An 18986-nucleotide genomic window follows, 5' to 3' on the forward strand; every position below is an offset into this window, starting at 1 on the left:
GGTTGAGCTTTGCGCCACCAGCTGGCGCCACCAATCTGGCCGCTCACGTTGACGCCCCCGCTAAACCGGAAAACCGCCCGCGCTTGCCCGAATACCGGACACGCTAAAAGTCTCTTTTGTTGCGTTGTGGACTGCAAACGTAGCGACTGGCAATATTTCAAGCTGCGACATCGTGTCCCTCTGCAAGCCAGTAGACGAGCGGACTGGCTGCAGCACATCGGACTGCCGCTATCCGATCGGCGCCAGGATTTGCGCGATTGCGGCCATCACTTTACACCGGAAGATTACTAACGCAATAGCGTTTCGCGAGTCCGGTATTTAGGGTAAACGCAAGCGCAAAAGGGACAGGGCCTGGCCGTGTCCCCTTGCATGTTGTTTCATGGGATGAACAGAAGCGCAAATGTGAATGGTCTGCACGGTGCAGCCACTTGGTGGCATAGAGCTCAACCAGACACAGTAGCAGTAACAAAATGTATTCTTCTTTGCTGCTGGTGTACATTTTTCGCCGGAGTGTAATTGTTAAGACGTTGTTTTTGTAAATGTTTAAAATGTTTTACACTTGGTTAGAGCAATATTCGCTCTTTCTTTGGCTGGCTAAGCTCTGCGCCCACGGGTGGCTTGACCGTGGAGACTGATCAGGCAGCTCACGTACGTCTACGCTAAAGTTCCTTCATCAGCTTGAGTTTATGCCTCCACCGTTGCGTCGTTCAGCTAGTGTGTGATTACCGGAATACCAGACACGTTCGGCGCTACGACAGAATGCTCGCAACGCACGCTGCTTCGATAGCTCTCGCTTGCGGTCGACGGCCAAGCGGCTAGCGGAGAGGTTTCGCGCGGGCGGGCTCCAAAACAATCGGAAGTGGACGATGTGACGTCGCATCGTGACGCAGAACCAGTGAAGGCGGAGCTTAGCCCCGATGGCTCGGCGAACGAGTTGAGGAGGAAAAACATGGCTAGGGAGGAGGGTAACTTGTAATCGCTTGTAGCTCCATTAATACGTAACGCTTCACTTAAATTGTGGTGTGAATGTTCTACTTAAGCTGTACCCTACGCGTCTACAAAATTTGTCCGAACCGTTTCAGGGGCCCCTTTAAGCGGGATATTGAATTAAGCGATGTCAAATTAAGGGAATACTACGTGGTGGTTTCATTAACACGAAAAGCACGGCTTTACTCGTAGAATTGTCCGCCTATGCGGTGAAGCCTCAACTTTGCGACGTCATAGTGCAACGATGACTGCGCAGGGGCGTCGGAAATGTTTGACGGGCCAATGTACCGTTGGGTCAGGGCGAGGGAAGTGCAAATGGCTGTTGGCCTACTATTGTACTGCGAGGTCGAAATGTTTGCAAGATACTGATTCTACAGTCGGACTTAGGTGCCCAGCTCGATTTATATTGAGCATGAGGGGCTAACTCGACGGGCCTACCAGCCCCTTTCGCGTGTCTGACGCCACCGACGGTGCGCACGTTTTGCTTACTTATTAATGTCAAATATAGTTATGCGTAATTGCGTGCAAGTCACCGTCAAAAATTTTTCGCATGTAAGCTTCTTTTTTTTTTTTTTTGTCCTCCCTGCTCGTATTTATTTCCAGCATTGTTCGTGCTAAGAAACCGCGGGGCATAGTATATTGTGGGATGTTACTTAACCAATACATGCATTTTTTTTCTCCTCTATCACAGGTTGAAGCCATGACCCGTGACCTCGAGCTCCCCAATGATGTATTGCAAAAAGTTTCGGCCAAGCTTCTTGATGAATTCAACAAAGGCCTCGGAAAAGAAACTCACAAATCGGCTGAAGTCAAAATGTTCATGACCTATGTGAGGGACGTTCCCAACGGATCAGGTAAGTCTTATTGGGCTGTTACTTATGAATGAACATGGTGCTTGTGAATGTGAAGCGTTACTGAGACAAGCCTTTTTCTGCATTTCAGAAAGTGGAACATTCTTAGCCTTGGATTTGGGGGGCACGAACTTCCGAGTTCTGCTCATTGATATCGACGGTGATCGATTCAGCATGCAGAACGAAATTTACGCTATTCCTCAAGAAATCATGCTGGGAACTGGTACTGAGGTCAGTACACTGAACACTTTCACTGTTCATTAATTTAAAATGGTTCTGACAAAAGACAACGGTGCACTTGTCCGAGGTGTCAAGCGCGCGCGTACCGGTGCAAGTACATTTGACAATGTACGGCTGTGCGTGCACGCACCGTGTTTATGGACCACAATGTTCGACGTTCTCTCTCAATTTTCGTAGAGAGCTGTAGTATGGCGTAAGATGCTTGCGTTAGCGAGTGGCTCAACGCTAGTGCTCTTGTAGGTTTCGCAGCGAACTAGTCTTTGAATAGCGAAACCGAGCGAAACGGAACGCAAACAGCTGAGACGCCATCTAGATGTAAAGGTTAAAGTAAACCTAGCGTACAGAAAATGTCAATATAACGCAATTGTGTATCCATATTATGGGCACAGCGGTGGCACTACCCTTTTCCGTGAATTATGATTTAGTTTGTGGCGCCCTGTGTACTACACATTTTTAATCTGTGGCCTTTAAGAGATCACAACGCGCGTGAATTGGCACTCGCACTGCGAGAACTCGAAGGCCATGCGATACCCCTGTCAAGCGGGCAAGTTATTAAGTGCACTTATGAAGAGCGCACTCGTTCTTAAACAAACAGGCTGCTAATGGTGCCAAGTGTTATACTAAAGAAGTCGACGCCAAAATGCGATCGTTCTGCAAAATTTGAGCAAGAACAGTGCTGCGGTGAGTGAAAAATCTTTCTTTTTTTTTTTTTTGAACACGCGCAGCCAAATATTCAGGACCCTATACATGACTAACAGGAGTCAAGCGGGCAAGTTTAGTGCACTTAGTAGGAGTGCGCTTCGGGACCGTGAGTGACACTTCAGGCTACCCGGTGCTAAACGGGAAAACGGAGCGCACGCGCGCTAAAAAAAAATGGCAAGACTAAAATCGTTTTTTGAATATGTGGATTAAAATAAAAAAAAACTTCTAAAACGCGTTTGCTTTAGTTGTATTATAAAAAAAAAAAGTCTGAATCTATATTTACTCAACAAAAAACTAAAATCATTTTATCATGATTGTTACAAGTCGGGGCCGGCCTAGATGAATGCCTAGCCAATCCAGAACAAGATGGTGGCGTGCGGTGAGGCGGCATTTGATCCTGCTAGAACAATATCGGCGAGTTCTGTTCTAGCTAGAATGAACTTCTGTGTCCTTTTTCTATGCATTACATTTTGTATCGCTGAAACCGCTGGTGGCGAGGCTATGAGCTCGACCAGCAAAGTGCGTTCCGGGAACGCACTCCGACCGAAGTGCACTCTTCTGCGATTACACTCCGCATGCGACATTTAGATTTGCGAAAGTGCACTTCAGACAAAAATGAGAAGTCTAAGGGAAAAATGGCGTCTGAAAAGCAGGCCGTGGCGCAGACTTGTTTCGCCACCTGCCATCATCTGCAGAAAACAGCGTTTCAGGGAGGGCAGTTGCCTGTTCCAGGAGTGGGCAAAACGCGGCAGCCCTCCCTGAAACGCTGTTTTCTGCAGATGACGACAGGTGGCGATACAAGTTTATGCTTGCGCCGTCGTGGCAGCCATAGAGTTTCCTACAAAAATTATTTTTTGTAGGAAACTCTATGTTGGCAGCAGCTCGCGTCCCTGTAAGCGCTGGCAAATTTGCACATTTTTCTTAGAAACCAGGCAATGAACTGTGCCAAGTGCTATACTAAACGAAGTCGACGCCAAAATGCGATCGTTCTGCAAAATTTGAGCAAGAACAGTGCACCGGTGAGCGCAAAATCTTTTTTTGAACATGCGCAGCCAAATATTCAGGACCCTGTACAGCCACCCTTGTTAAGCCTAAAGCGCGGGAAAATTGAGGACATATTTCGGAAACAGCGCCTTGTTGTCACTAATACTTAGCTGTGAAAGTATCATGACACAAATCTAAAAAAAAATACAAGCATCTGTTGAGAACGAATCGATCAAACAGCACAGGACGGCGACTTGATCCGAAGCGGGCAGACCTCGCCTACAAGGCGCCGCCATGTTTGCTGGCGAAGCCGTTTTTGCGAGCGTTAGCGCCTCGCGCTAACCACGGCTGCTCGATGAAAACGCACAGCGTTTTCATCGAGCGGCCGTGCGCTAACTTACCAAAATAGTGGAGGCACGCAAAGCTCAAAGCTACGGTAGCGTCTGGCGCGTGCGCAGTTTGGCGCCGCTATTTCGTGTGCTCGTTTCATCGCAGGCATGCGTTCCATCCCGCGCATGCGTGTCTATATATCGCAGTCAGGGTGTCTACCAACCAGGCATACCAGGAATTCTCAGGGATTTTGAATAGTCTGGAAATACTGAGAAAACTCGGGGAATTTGTGCTCATATCAGGGAAAATTAGCTGAAATTGAAAGGGAACGAAAGTCGCAGTGACGCTGGCTCGAGTAACAGAGAGGAATCGTAACGAATCGTCTTTGACGCCGTGTCGTCGGCTGGAGGAGTTGCCAGAGTGTACAGTCAACGACCGACTTTCCGGACGCCCGATAGTTCGGACGACTTCGCGGCTCGACCACGTTACCCCATAGAGCCTAGGTATAAGAACGTCTGAAATTTCAGGGGCAAGAACCCTTCACCATCCGATTTTCCGAACTTTTTGCCGTGATCAAAGGTCTGAAATGACATTAATCAAAGCCACCACCGCCGCCATTTCTCGAACGGCGCTCTCGCACGCAGATCAGCTGGCAGCCGTAGCCACCACCGCGGCAACGCTAAGCCTAGCTGCTTCGACGTTCGCTGTTAAGCTTCTTGCCGTTCTGTGCCGTGTTTTTCATTGAAAGAATTCACCAATGTCAAGCAATGGCACAGACTCCGCCTTTGTGGTTCTCGCGATTGGCTTTGAAGGTCGGCAAGCACGGCGCGTTGCATAATGCCGGTTTTCGAAAGTCAGCTTCGCCTCAGTAGAGTAACGTTACGTGGTGAAGCATACCCGAAAGTATTGCGGTGAAGCGTATCTAGCGTGTGAAGAGGCAATTGTCACGGGAAACAGTATATATTCCTTCACTATACACGCGTGCACCCGCCATCTCCTGTCACAGTACGAGCACCAGTATGCCTAATAAGTGTACTGGTGGCCTTCAGAGCTTTTTCGGATGTTCCTGTGGTGAGTTTAGCCCTGAAGGGCAGTAAAAGACATGCATTCATTTTTTTCCAACTCCCTGATTTTTCGGACGTTTTCGCGGCCCCTAGGGAGCCCGAAATATCGGACGATGACTGTACAACTGACCAAGAAGACGCTTCAAATGGTCCGTTGGGCGAACACGCGTCGGAAGGAGGACGAGAACAGAAGGGACCTACGCACTGAGGAGTGAACAGGATAGGAAGTGTGCCGCCGCCGCTTCTTTGAAGGAGCTTGAGCTCGTAAAACAAAGCGTTGGCTGACGCCGAGATGCAGGCGTCCCTAATACAAGCCAACATAAACTTTTTGAAGCAGTAAAACGCAGCACTGAGGCGGTGTGCACTGGCTGCGAGAGTATGTCAGGACAGTTGAGGTTACCAGCTGTTGAGAGAGAATCCCAGTTGTGACAAAGTTCGGGTCTCACACCAGTGAGCTTGCTATCAGTTGATAGAAATAGCTCATCTTCGAAAATAATTGCTTCTGTATGCATCTCCTTTTTGTTCGTATTTGGGGAATGTTCGACAGTGGGTTTTACCTTCTTTTTTTTCGAATATATTTTTTGCTGTGCATCTTACTAACCCCTCCCTTCTGTTTTCTTTTTGAATAAAGTAAGCACTACTCCTTACTATTCAAACTGGATTAGGTCATTTTTAAATTTTTTTACATGCTTACTAGAGAGTGACACCATCAGGTGACGTGATGTTAGCCCGTCTTGACATAAAACAAAGTTCTATGTCACTCAGGAAATTTTGTAACGGCACTGAGGGAAAACCTGTAAAACTCGGGGGATTTGGAAATGTCAACTTGGTAGACACCCTGCGCAATGCCGTAGATGGTAGTGCCACGCAGTGATCAAGGAGAGGAACGCCTCGAGGAGGATGAGCAGACGACAACGCGGTATGGCCACGTTTTCACGTGGCTAGTCTGGGCTGTGACAACACCTGCCGTGCAGGCACAGGCTTTTGTTTGCCTCTTTCGCTCGTACGATGTTCAAGAACAATATTAAGCGCATGTGCTGCGTTTCCCAGTGCATAAACCAAATTTCCCATGACAAAATCAATCTTCTTTCCGGCAAAATCCGCCAAGAAATAATAGGTGGTGTGGTGAGGCTATGGATAGGCGAGGTCGTCACCCCACCGATGAAGAGGATTATGTGCAATTGCAGAAAGTGGCAGCAGGGCACTTCCTTTAAGAAGCATAAAAAAAAAACGCTAGCTATAGTCGGATACAACTTTAGAAAAAAGGGAGCGTTTACTCCTCTGAGGCGGAGGCACACGACCACCCACCAATGAGCGCGCACTCTGGACTAATGTTATCAGCCGGACGGCGGTGAGCCTGCCGACGGAGAAGATGGCCGCCCGCGCTTCGGACTGGGCGAGGTCGCGTCAGCTGTGTGCTTCAGCCCCTCGTCGGAGTGAATTCCAGAACTGTTTGTGATGGTTTATGATGCCGGAAATATTACTACGAGCTTACGATGCGGCATTTGTGCCGCGAGCGCTTATTCTGAGCCATGATCCGGCGAAGGAACATTGCAGCGAGCATCGCTGGTGCTGCGCTACGCTTTGCCTGAAAACAGGATCCCGCGGCGACCGCTACGAACACACATCCTGCGTGTTTGTTCCATGTTGTTTTATTTCGCTCCCGAGTGACGTTACGATGAGAAAAGTTTTCCAAAGACTGGTGCCTATTGTTAAATTAAATTAAATTATGGGGTTTTACGTGCCAAAACCACTTTCTGATTATGAGGCACGCCGTAGTGGAGGACTCCGGAAATTTCGACCACCTGGGGTTCTTTAACGTGCACCTAAATCTAAGTACACGGGTGTTTTCGCATTACGCCCCCATCGAAATGCGGCCGCCGTGGCCGGGATTCGATCCCGCGACCTCGTGCTCAACAGCCCAACACCATAGCCACTGAGCAACCACGGCGGGTGGTGCCTATTGTTAGCGACGGGTGTGTTCGCGTACTGTGTCGCTGCGTTTTTCGTCGGACGAGGTGAAGTGATGGAGCCTCCCCTTTTTTCTAAAGTTGTATCCGAATATAGATGGAGAATATAAAAAGACGCTCGCACGTATGGGCTATGTCTACACTTGCTTTCGTTTTTTTCCCCTCATTTCTCAATTTTCATCGCACCAATTGTAGGATTTTTGGCAGTCATATATATATCATATTAAAATTTTGTGGTATGCTTATTAGGGTTTTATGTGTCACTATATGATCAACACATTCAAGTTTACGCAGCATATGAAACGCTGTATAAATTATGCCAAAAAACATGTTTTTCGTAGTAACCTTGCAAGAATTCGAAGCAATATGTGAAAAACACTCGGCAATGTCCTTCAATACAGTCCGTTGTACTTATTAATATTATTCACATCGCACGTGCATTGCGATACATTTGCCCGGAGGGGAAATGTGCAAAAATGAAGCGAGATATTGATAGTTCAGATATTGACAATTATACGAACATCTGCGAATGATTTTCCTTACCTGGGTATGTAATGTTCATAAAGTTGAGCATAGTTAAGTGTTTGAAAGATTGCTTCATGCTTAAAAAACGCCATAAATAGCTGAGAAGTAAAATGGTATTACTTCTCGCACATTACAGCTGACAACTCCCCCCCCCCCTTTTCTTTTATGTTCGAGTGATAAAGCATTAGGCAGGGCATGTACGGGGGTGTTTCTGTCCCTCCCCTTAATATTCTCTTGTGGCACTGTCATGTACGCAAGTGGAACAAGCTATATAATGCCACAGGAAATGCATTAGCATGAATTTAATTTGTGCTTATTTATCCTCAATTAGCTATGTAATCGCAGTTCCACTTCCATTCGGCTCAACATGTCACGTGATGAAAGTGACGTGGTGTTGCAACGTTGTCGCAACATGCTATAAAGCAGGCTTCCATGCCCTCCGCTTCGCTTGCGATTGTCCTCCGTTTTGGGCGCGAGGACTTATGGAGTCGCCGTCTGTCGGAAGCGCCTCCCTTGCGTAGTATGAGGGATAACACGGTGTGCTCCTCATAGGTTTGGCTTGCGGCGCTCAATAAAAACACGTGGCAGCCCTCCTAGAGGTTTCTGTAAGTGCTCTCAAAATTAGGGAAGTTTTTTACTGTCAAAATAATAATCTTGGGCAAACTGGAAGCACAGAATCGTTTACAGACGATATCTCTTTACCCAATACGTATAATGAATGCCACAGCGCGCGGTCGCCGCGATGTAGTCTCCCGAATCAGCTTCTTGCGTAAAAGGTAGGCAAACGCTGAGAGCAAACTATGTGAAATATATGCTTACTGTGGGCTGCCTCTATAACCGAATGGAGCATAATAGAAAGAAGCCTCAAATCTGCGATCGCACGGGTTCGCAGCGACTGACTGCACGTCTGCATGCATGTGCACGCACAATGTTTTGCTTTCGCTGCTAGCACGTTTTCGCACCGTGCCGTGAGCTTTAGGCCACAGCATGTGATCATTTGACAATACACAAGCAACCATTGTTGTGTGGACGCTATCAGAGCTGCTAAAAAATAATTGTGATTGTGATATGCCATTGCGACGATTCAATATTTTTTCTTCTATATTCTTGGACATTTCAGTATTTCTCAAGTTGCGTCGCACTGCATGTTTATCGGTTGTCTCAGCGTGCGATTTCCCGCTGATTCTTTTTCGTAATCCAGTACATTAATTTATAACACAAACATGACCACGTGCCATGCCTTTCTTTAATGTGCTTCTTACCGCTCCTTTTCCATTTCAGGGAACTTGCCAGAATCTAGCATGAACAAGTTCATAGACCAAATAAAGCGTCGTGACATTAGCCGGCAGCGGGCATGGGCGAATGTCTCGGTGCGCGTTTTCTGCTACTCGCAGAAAATCTGTCCCGACGCCGTAGCAGAAATCTTCCTCTCGTCTGTGCTTGCTGCATACCCGAGTTGTAGCCGATGGCTGTTTGCCAGTTCTAAGTTTCGCGAGCCAAGCTTCACGCAGCTTTTTGTCCTGCTGCTACGTGTGAATAAGGCTGACACCAGGCTTCCTTGCGTACGTCCGACACTACGGCACCAAGCAGTAGCGTACCATGCTGCACGCCTCCAAAAGCAGCCACTACCTATTGTAGTTCTTTCAAATGCTGTCAAGCAGATACCCAAGGCGGGAAAACCTCGCCACTTAATCAGAAGCAGGCGCACCGGCGAGTTTCTTGGGCTGCCATTTTTCCTCGCCTAGTCCCTCGCGATATGAGATTCCCATAAATTGACAACTTTTTCCTGGTGTTCATATCAGTTTTTTTTTTTTTTACATTTTTGCATGTTTAACCAATCCGGGAACTAATTAATCAGTTCCCAATAGGTATCAAGGGTAAAACCTGTCAAAAAGAAAAAATGTCTCGCTGAACAAGCCTGCCCATGGGAGGAATTAAGTTCATTCTGTGAAATGCCTCTTTATCCTTAGGTTCATTGTTTGATATCCTGTTGTTCAGATTGCCATCTCCATTGGTAATTCTTGAAGAAAATATCACTTTACATTCGTGAAAACACACTAGCTAAATGGGCCTGGTTTGTTGAAAACAGGATTTCCATTTTCTTGCATAAATCAATCTTCATGAATGTGCCTTAGCATGTGCACAAAGAAAACAAGGTTCCTTATATGCAAGTGTGGTATCATAGTAGTAGGAACTTGTATTAGTATCATGGTAGCATGCTTTACATATGCACACTGGGATTGTGGCGAGGTTGCTCTAGCCTTTGAAGTTACCTGTGCACAAGACTGAATTCACCAGATTGTGTACCTCATGCTTGCTTGCATGAAGAAAGTTGTGCATTGTTGAGTAGCCATTGAAGAGGCACGAGTACAAATTTATATGGGGTCATTACACTGTTGTCAGAAGTGTAACTTTTTTCCCGTGGTGAACTTGCAGTGGTGCTAATTTTTGCACAATTCTCTTGCAGTTGTTTGAACACATAGCCGACTGCCTGTCCAAATTTATGGACAAGTACAAAGTCAAGGACAAGAAGCTTCCCTTGGGCTTTACATTCAGCTTTCCCTGTCGGCAAGAGGGCCTCACGAAAGCCCGACTGGTTCAGTGGACCAAGGGCTTCAAATGCAGTGGTGTTGAGAATGAGGATGTAGTGCAACTGCTGAGGGAAGCAATCAAGAAGCGGAGGGTGGGTTGAACTTCTATCATTTTTGACATGGCAGCTGCATCGCACTGCTTGCATGCTGATGTGGAGGCTGGCTTACAAAGTACTGTTGTGCTGTGTTTAAGTGCTCTGTGACATGTCCTTGTTTAGGGTCAAATAAACAATTTATTGTAACTTCAAAAACAAAACTACCGAGCTCTGTTCAGAATGTTCATTCCTAACATTTACAACACGGCAAGTCTTGTCTTTGTTACTTTTTACTGTATGCCTTCATTATGTCAATGTATCAATGAGTTTTTTTTTCTTCAGGACATCAATATTGATGTTATGGCAGTTGTGAATGACACAACAGGAACTCTCATGTCATGTGCTCACAAAAACAAGCAATGCAGACTTGGGCTCATTGTTGGTAAGTTTTACTGCACTGTAAAGCTTAGTATTTCTACTCGGAGTGTGCAGTACTCAGCACGGTGGTGACAGCACCGTGTGGAGCAGAACGAAGGCATTCATCACGAATGTTGTTGCAGCTGACGTATAGTGAGGCACAGCCCATGCTTTTGTCACAGTCCCATAATGTCATGCACTAGCTGTTGCGTTGTCGGCTGCTTGAACAATTATTTTTTGATTTTCTATTGGGAACAAAATTTTGTTCCTTTCTTAATGCGACCATGTATCCGTGAGTAGTAGATACAGTGTGTGCCCCAAGGAGTGCAACTTTGCTCACATCTTAGTGCCTGCATGCGTGCACGCCTGATGTGATCACAACTTGCCTCATTGAATGTGGGACGATGTGGCATACTAGAAAGGCTGCACAGCTGGTGATGCTGGCAGGTCCGATGGTGGCACTGCTGCAGTTTGTCACACCCCTTTTATGTGTTGCACACTACTCGTACTCAGCACCATGATTGATCGTATGTACCTGTACTCATTCACTGTAACTTGGCAAATAGGGTTGGCTGCGAGCGCTGTGGGCCACTGGTATGGCAGTAGAATGCCACGTGACTTCTCCCAGTGTTTAGTGGGAGGTGTCGTCTGCTCAAAAAAGTGAGCTGTAGTGAAAAAATTAGATTCATATTTGGTGCCCCTACTTCTTGTCTGTTGGCCCAACTTTCTTCTTTCTGAATTGAAAAGCCAGGCAGCTCCACATGTGTAAAAAAAATTCAAGTGAATTTATATTAAAAAGTATGCCTGGTGATGAGTAATCGGAACACAAAACTTGTGTCAAACAAAAAGACTCGCATTAAAGGAAAACTATGTTGCACAAACTGTATTAAGAAGCGGATGGCTCTCTCCAACGTGGAGAGAAGAGGTCCCACAGCCTTCGCCGTTTGCCAAGTTATGGTGAAACAAGCAACAGTGAAATGAGCCCGAACATACATATTGTCTCTGCAATATGAGCATGGAGAGCATAGCATTTGAATATTATGTTCAAGATCAGCTTCATGTTGAGATATATATCACTTTAATTCAGAATGCTATCCCTGTTGTGTAGTGTGGGTTGCTTGACTGACAGACACTCTCATTCTGCTTTAGGAACTGGAACAAATGCATGTTACATGGAGAAACTAGAAAATGTTGAACTTTGGGATGGAGATAAAGAAGAACCTCGACAAGTCATTATCAACACAGAGTGGGGTGCATTTGGTGACCATGGCTCTTTGGAATTTGTGCGAACACGTTATGACAAAGAAATTGATTCGGCTTCACTCAACCCTGGAAAGCAGTTGTAAGTAACCTTTGCTGCTATGTAAAAGGTGTTTTTAGACATGTTTTTTCCAAGTTGCTCATTGCCCTCTCATTTGTTTTCTCTTTGCTCTGCCTAGATTTGAGAAAATGATTTCTGGCATGTACATGGGGGAGCTTGTCCGTCGTGTCTTGGTACACCTTGCGGAGGAAAATTTGATGTTCAGCTCGAAGCTTTCTGAGAAAATGAAGACCCCATATCTCTTCAAGACAAAGTACATTTCTCAGATTGAAAGGTAAATTCCTTTTTCTCTGAGACCAAGGGTAAATTACTAAAAAGCCCATGTCATCTTGAAAGTGGCAAAAGCATGCCACAAGTAATGGTGGTTATATCTGACCTTAAGTTCATTTATTGGTCAAGATTGTGTGAATGACAGCATGCTGCTTTTGTGGTTTGGTTCATTGTAAGGGCACTCGACTGTATACTGGCTTAGTGGAATGGTTGCTCACATTTTATGCTTGGAATTCACTGACACACTGGTGTTTTGTGGAGCACGTTAAAGAACCCTAGGCGGTCCACTACGGTGTGCTTCATAATCAGACAGTGGTTTTGGCATGTGAAACCCCATAATGTAATTTTTTGTGTGTGCTGTGGCAACAGAGATTGACTCCATGATTGCTTTTGTCTCATGCCTGAAAGTAGGATTGACTCCATGTTTGCTTCTGCCTCTCATGCCTGAAAACAGAATGTTTCTTATCCATCTTCTTCTGCAGTTGAGATTTGCTGCAACACAATGTGGGCTGTTGATGTGCATGCCTAAAGTATGTCTTGTGCCTGTGCAGTGATCCCCGAGGTGTCTATGAAGAAGCCCACAGTGTAATGGTGAAGATGGATATGGTCGGCACGGATGAAGACTGTGAGAGCCTCAAGCTCATCTGTGCCCGTGTGTCATCACGTGCTGCCCACCTGGTGTCTGCGGCTGTGGCCACCATCCTAAACAAGATGAAGCGACCTCACACCACTGTGGGTGTTGATGGCTCAGTGTACCGGTTTCACCCCAGATTCCATGCACTCATGGAGGCAAAAATTGCCGAACTTGCCAATCCTCAGTATAAGGTAAGATTGAAAGAAATCTAGTTATACATTCAGGGTTCTGCATATTAAAAGTTTATCTTGAAGGCAAAACTAATTTTTTTTTACCATGAAAAAGAAAAGTTTACCGGAGCTTCCTTTCACTGCTGAAATTTCGTGTTTATTTTTTGTCCTTTATAGTGTTTACCTTTTAGTTTCGCCCATACCCTCAAAACAGCATTCACTGAAAAGAAAAATTGAGGGCAGTGTATGCTGCAGGAGTAATTTTTGTAGTCAACGTTTAGAATAGAATAGTTCATGGCTGTTGCGATTTACTATAATATATACATGCATATTTACCAGTATTGAAATTACTGCGGTGTACTTTTTCTAATTTGCTGTACGAAACATTAAAATGCCCTGGATATAGTAAAACTAGTAGATCCAGCACAGTACTTGTAAGTACAGGCCAGTCTCAGGCATGTGTCTTTCGGAAAACAAGTGCCTGAAAAATTTGTTGGTGTGCCTGATTTTGAGAGCTCCTTTGCCAGCATGGTAGTGTCATGCCTGAATGATGAAGTGGTAGAAGACACTTGCTCATAAGAGTGGTATGCTGCTGGCAGTTCAGTCTTCATGTTTAAGTTCATTATCTGATCATGATACCAGAATGTCTTTCTGATGTACTGCAGGTTGTGAAAAGTTTTCACGGCACAGCTTAGCTCCACTTTTACATAGCAGAAGTAAGGAAGCCTGGAAGCTGTTAATGGCTCCAGAGTACTTGTCCTTGTCTACACTGTGGAGCACGCAGCCAACATCCTCATAGCGATTGTTGCAAATGTGCCACTCCATAGACTTGGCAGCACCTGCAGGCTTTCTGCCAGGAGATGGTGCATGTCGGGCAAAAGAGTAGACTTTGCTTCTAGTTCCCAAATTATTGAGAGCAGTTCATTTCTGTAAGAACCTCGACTTGGTGAGCAGGTTGTGCGAGGATTTTGTTGTTACGGCAATTGTATTGTAGCTTCTGGCACTCTTTCCCATGAATGTAGTCACAGCAATGTCGCGTCATTGCAACTGAGGGCCCTTGAAGGTCTGAATTTTTTGGGTATATAAAAATTGTCTATTTCTTTACCTGCAACTGTTTTTTGGATTTTGTTGGATTAATTTGAGAACACAGAACCTTAACTGTATTTACTGGTAACCTGGCCAGTCTCTCTACTAGACATTCTTTCCTGGAAGCATGTTTTTGAAGGAAAATCGCAAAATACCATTTTGGATCATTTTAACATACCACAATCATCTGTTGCAATACACCACTCCCGAGAGGTCACATGCTATGCAACCTCTCGCATGTGCAGCTGTACTGGGAGAGCCCTGCTTACAATGTATTCTGTGTGCAGTCCTAGCATGGTCCTAGCATGGTCCTCACATTTAAGTGTACATGTAGTTCTTTTTCTTTGAGAAGAGAAACATTTGCTTTTGCTGTAGGTTGGTGTATGCTGACCCATGTTGTTTTAGCCTTCAACCTACATGAGAAGTGCAGAAGCTCACTCTTGCTAGGAATAGCACTGATACATTGTAGTATCTAGTTACTGCAAATTTGGGTGTGTGCTGTCTGGAGCAATGGCATTATTATTAGTTTGCCTTGTCATTATTTACAGTGGTGATTGCCTACTCGGATGCAATGTCAGCCATCTGTAGTGCCGTATTAACAGTGCAGTTTCACCTTTATTTCAGTTTGACCTGATGCTTTCTGAAGACGGAAGTGGTCGTGGTGCTGCCCTGGTTGCAGCTGTTGCCGTGCGCACAAAGAAAGAGAAAGCTACCTAAAGCCCTTGAGACAGCAACACTGAGCCTTCGTTGTGCTGCAGAGTCTGTTCATTGTGGGACGCTATTTATTGGACACCGCATTAAAATTTGCCCAACTCTTCAGTCTTGCTGCAGGGCTTGAGGCTTTTCTTGCAATCAGAAATGACAGAGCAGGAATTACAGCCAAGGGTCCTTGTTTAAGTGCGTAAGAAGGCTGAGAGGCTTAAACTGTTTAGAGTTAGGGGGAGAAAACAGGAGCATGCAATGTATGTGATACATGTAGAGATTGGTTGCGAAAAATATGCATGTGAGTGCCATGTGTTGTATGTGGTACTATAAGCAGTGAAATCAACATTAAGCAATCACAGGTGCCTTGTTCGGCTTAAGTGCTGGTTGCATCCAAGAGTCCCTGTCCAATTCTGCTAGTAATATCGCAGCTACTCTCTTGGATGATTACTGTCCTGTCATCCCTGCTCTTGGAAACAAATATTACTGCGGCACATCTCATGTTGACACTCATGTCATCGCATTCACATGCAATCTCATTGTCTGTTAGTGTAAATTTTGCTGATGGCACTTTGTGCTGCAATTTCTGATGGTAGCTTATGTTTTAGGACCATCATGGCACTACAGTTCTTAGCAGCAAATCATTTTTGAATCCACTGGTGCATTCTCCGGTGCATTTGAAATGTCGGCACATTCTTCCATGGGTATGGGGGGATGACTAGTCATACAGAAGCATTTTACAAGCTGTATTGTTCGTCTTAACTGTGGCACATTGGTTTAAAAGGTGCTATCAACTGCAGGATGCCATTTTTTAAGCACTTTGTCTCTAATGTTTGATTTTAGTTCATTTTAAGTACTTTGCCACTGGATGTCTTGTCACTTGTACAGTTGATTTTAAAGACTGCTGTCATTATGTGGTAATCTCCTTGCAGTGTCCTGCACTTTGATCTTCTTGTGATATTTTTTTTTATTGCGTGCTTGTGTGTGTCTATGGTTCATGTGTAGCTGTAGGGCTTCCAGTTGGCCCATGGTTATGAACGTTGTTGGAATTTGCATACTGCAGGACATTCCAAGAACAGGCGTAAAGTAAACCAGTTTTGATTCAAGATACATGTTCATGTAGTAGGAGAAATGCAGAACCATTACCTTTATGCAGTTGAACTGCCTGTGTTAAGGTATGTGAAATATGATGCTCCCCAGTCATGTTATGAACTTAAATTACCTGTGTTGAAGTTTATGCAATATTTCACCCCCGATATTCAGTTTGCTACTTCATTTTGATGCAGTAAGATTGATTTTTTGCATGAGATCAGTACAGTCTATTCTGTGTGTTTTATAGGAGTCTATTCTGTGTGTTTTATTGACATGTGCCAAACTCAACGGTTATGTGCATCCAGTCTGTTTTTGTGTTATGGGTGTTTAGTACTACATTTGTTTTGCACCACTTCTTTTAATGAGTATATAGTTCCAGGCACATCGTAGCATTTGTTTCCTTATTTTAAGGCAACCTCTATTAAGTGGTATTACTGTTGCATGATGTGGACACACTATTTCGTCAAATCTTGCCATTGGGATTAAGGCCCATGCATTTGCTCGTAGTTTGTGGCTTGTAAATAGCATTGTAGGTGAAATTTGGTAGCCTGCTTATTTAGTAATTTTTAGACTTAGATCCCTTCAGCCTGTTCTTTCCTTTTCTTTGTAAAGAGTGGTCTTGCAAAAGGTTACTGCTCTTAAAACGTGTGCAGAGAAACCATGTTTTGTTCTTGAGATTTCAGGTACCATTATAGATGCATTTTTTTTAGTTGTGCTGCAAAAATATTGATTAGAATGACCAGAATCTTTCAATAAATAGAGTACAAAGAGTTTGCATTGTGGTGTGCTGTTTCTCAATTTATTTAGTTGGCTTCCTCAACAAAAGCCGTACGAAAGTACTCATTTAGCTGGCTGTCATCTGTGCACACTTTCAAGACCGTTGTCTTCAAATTACAACAAATAAACACTACTTTGCCAAACCTAGTTCGGTAAGGCACAGTGCATACGGTTCAGTAAAGGTCTCGAGGCTTTGGCAATTGTTTTAGTGGTAATGAGTGGGAATAGGGACGAAAGAGGTGTAACAGAAGGCCCCAGTCCTTCCTGCTACTGTGGGCTAGGCGAGGACGAAAGATAGCAAAAGGAGAGGGAGAGAGAGGACGACGCTTAAGTTTCGCCTTTAAGAGGAAGCTTTAGCTCGGCTCCAACACCGACGCGGCCTATTCCAATACATGTAAAACGCAAAAACGTTTTTCCGAGATAACCCCTGCACCGATTTTAATTAAATTTGTTGCATTTGAGAGCAAAAGTTAAATTCTAGTGACTGTTGGAAGTGGAATTTCGATTTAGGTCCTGAATTTTGTTACAGGAATTTTCAAAAATTCGAAAGTTCGAAGAAAGATGTTTACGAATTCAGAACTCTGCATTAAAAACAGATATCGCAGTTCTGTAAACGGCATCCATTAGACCGTTGAAAGCGGACAAATTCGATATGTCATTTTATATCTTATGTGAATTTGTTACGTTGTTTACAAAGGTTCTAGACAAGCTGTATTTCCATATTACTAAATTTTTTTAGATTCATGCATAGCATATCAATTTTGTCCGCTTTAGATGCACTATTAGGTGCAATTCACAGAATTGTATTATCCTTTTTCGTTTCTGAGTTAGAGTTGTAAACTTGATAGTGCCGTTTATTGAAAATTTTGGATTTTTGCCAATTTTTAATAAAAAAAATTTAGGAGCTAAATCAAAAATTCGAAACCAACAGTCACTAGATATTTTCTTTTTTTAAATGCAACAAACCTCGTCAAATTTGGTGCAGTGGTTGCCGAGAAAAGCGAATTCTCCTTTTACATGTATTTAGATAGGAGCACCCGAGCTAAAGCTTGCTCTTAAGAGTGGAACGCACCCGCCACGGTTGCTTAGTGGCTGTGGTATTGGACTGCTAAGCAACGGCGTCGCGGGATCGAATCCCGGCCACGGCGGCCGCATTTCGATTGGGGCGCAATGAGAAAACACCCGTGTGCGTAGATTTAGGTGCAAGTTAAAGAACACCAGGCGGTCCAAATTTCCGAAGTCCCCCACGACGGCGTGCCTCGTAATCAGGTCGTGATTTTGGCACGTACGTAAGACCCCATAATTAACTTTTAATTAAATTATGGCAATAGCATTCCAATATCCCCGACTGCTCGCGCTTCCCGGCAACTGCAGCTTATGCAACCGTAATGTTTACCGGGAAACGCTGGCAGCGAACGCTATGCACGAAGGTGAGCTTTCTGGTAGAAACGCGGCCTTTGTTTTGTTTATACATACTGCAACCCTAAGAGGGCTATCGCAGGTTATCTCTTGCGTGGGCCGCGGATGCGTGGAGGCGAGCCATTTGTGTGGTGTTGCAAGGAACCGGGCGCGCCGCTCTATCAATGGTGGAAACGCTGGAAAAGTGGTTTGAGTTTCCGCGTAACAGAATTATGTTTTCTCGTATATTCAAATTACAGTCCGACGTTATAATGTCTGTATGTTTTGTGTAAGTCGTACTTCACGATTTTTCTGGCTCATTTTACTTTGAGAAATTCAATTAAGTTCAGTAACGTCTTCGCACTACACGGAGGGCCTGCGTGGTTGGGTATGCGTGATTCGGTATGACTTGTCGCTCACAAGACTCTCCACACGGGACGCCGGCGCCAAATTGTCTGCGGCACGGGGCCCTTAACGCTACCGCGTTAGTAATGGACCTGGTAGAGGCCCTCGGTCCAAGGCCTCACTGGTGCAATCAAACGCAGCGTTGATGAACTCCACCAGGTGCTTTTGTGCCGGTAAGGTGGTGGCTTGTGTCAGCCACGTAGCCGCTGGGGTAGATGAACAAGGAAGGAGAGGGAGGAGAAACTGGTGGGGGACAGCGGCACCGAATGTGTTGAGAGTTTGGGTAACCTCAACAAGGCAGGAATGTGGGGGGGGGGGGGGGGGGGTTCATCTGCAAAAGCACGGAGAAGGTGGAGGCAGGTTGGAGAGAGCAAAGTGTTGGACTGTGCCTGCCGGAATATAACGCCATGCGCAAGCGGGAGTACCGTGTGGGGA

The 18986-nt window shown here is 45.1% G+C and overlaps 1 protein-coding gene across 1 annotated transcript in view; it reads left to right on the top strand.

The window, feature by feature from the left end:
• Hex-A (Hexokinase A) overlaps positions 1-16744 on the top strand; it is a 43302-nt gene extending 26558 nt beyond the window's left edge. Inside the window, exons 2-9 of the mRNA XM_050191114.3 lie at positions 1679-1841; positions 1930-2069; positions 10121-10336; positions 10622-10721; positions 11846-12038; positions 12136-12291; positions 12839-13112; positions 14802-16744. Coding sequence (XP_050047071.1) covers positions 1679-1841; positions 1930-2069; positions 10121-10336; positions 10622-10721; positions 11846-12038; positions 12136-12291; positions 12839-13112; positions 14802-14894 — 1335 coding nt within the window. The 3' untranslated portion in view covers positions 14895-16744. The remainder of the gene's footprint in view (positions 1-1678; positions 1842-1929; positions 2070-10120; positions 10337-10621; positions 10722-11845; positions 12039-12135; positions 12292-12838; positions 13113-14801) is intronic.
• Positions 16745-18986: the final 2242 nt, after the last annotated feature.

Source organism: Dermacentor andersoni, chromosome 1 (genome assembly GCF_023375885.2).
Source record: "Dermacentor andersoni chromosome 1, qqDerAnde1_hic_scaffold, whole genome shotgun sequence".
NCBI classification, from domain to species: Eukaryota; Metazoa; Arthropoda; class Arachnida; order Ixodida; family Ixodidae; genus Dermacentor; species Dermacentor andersoni.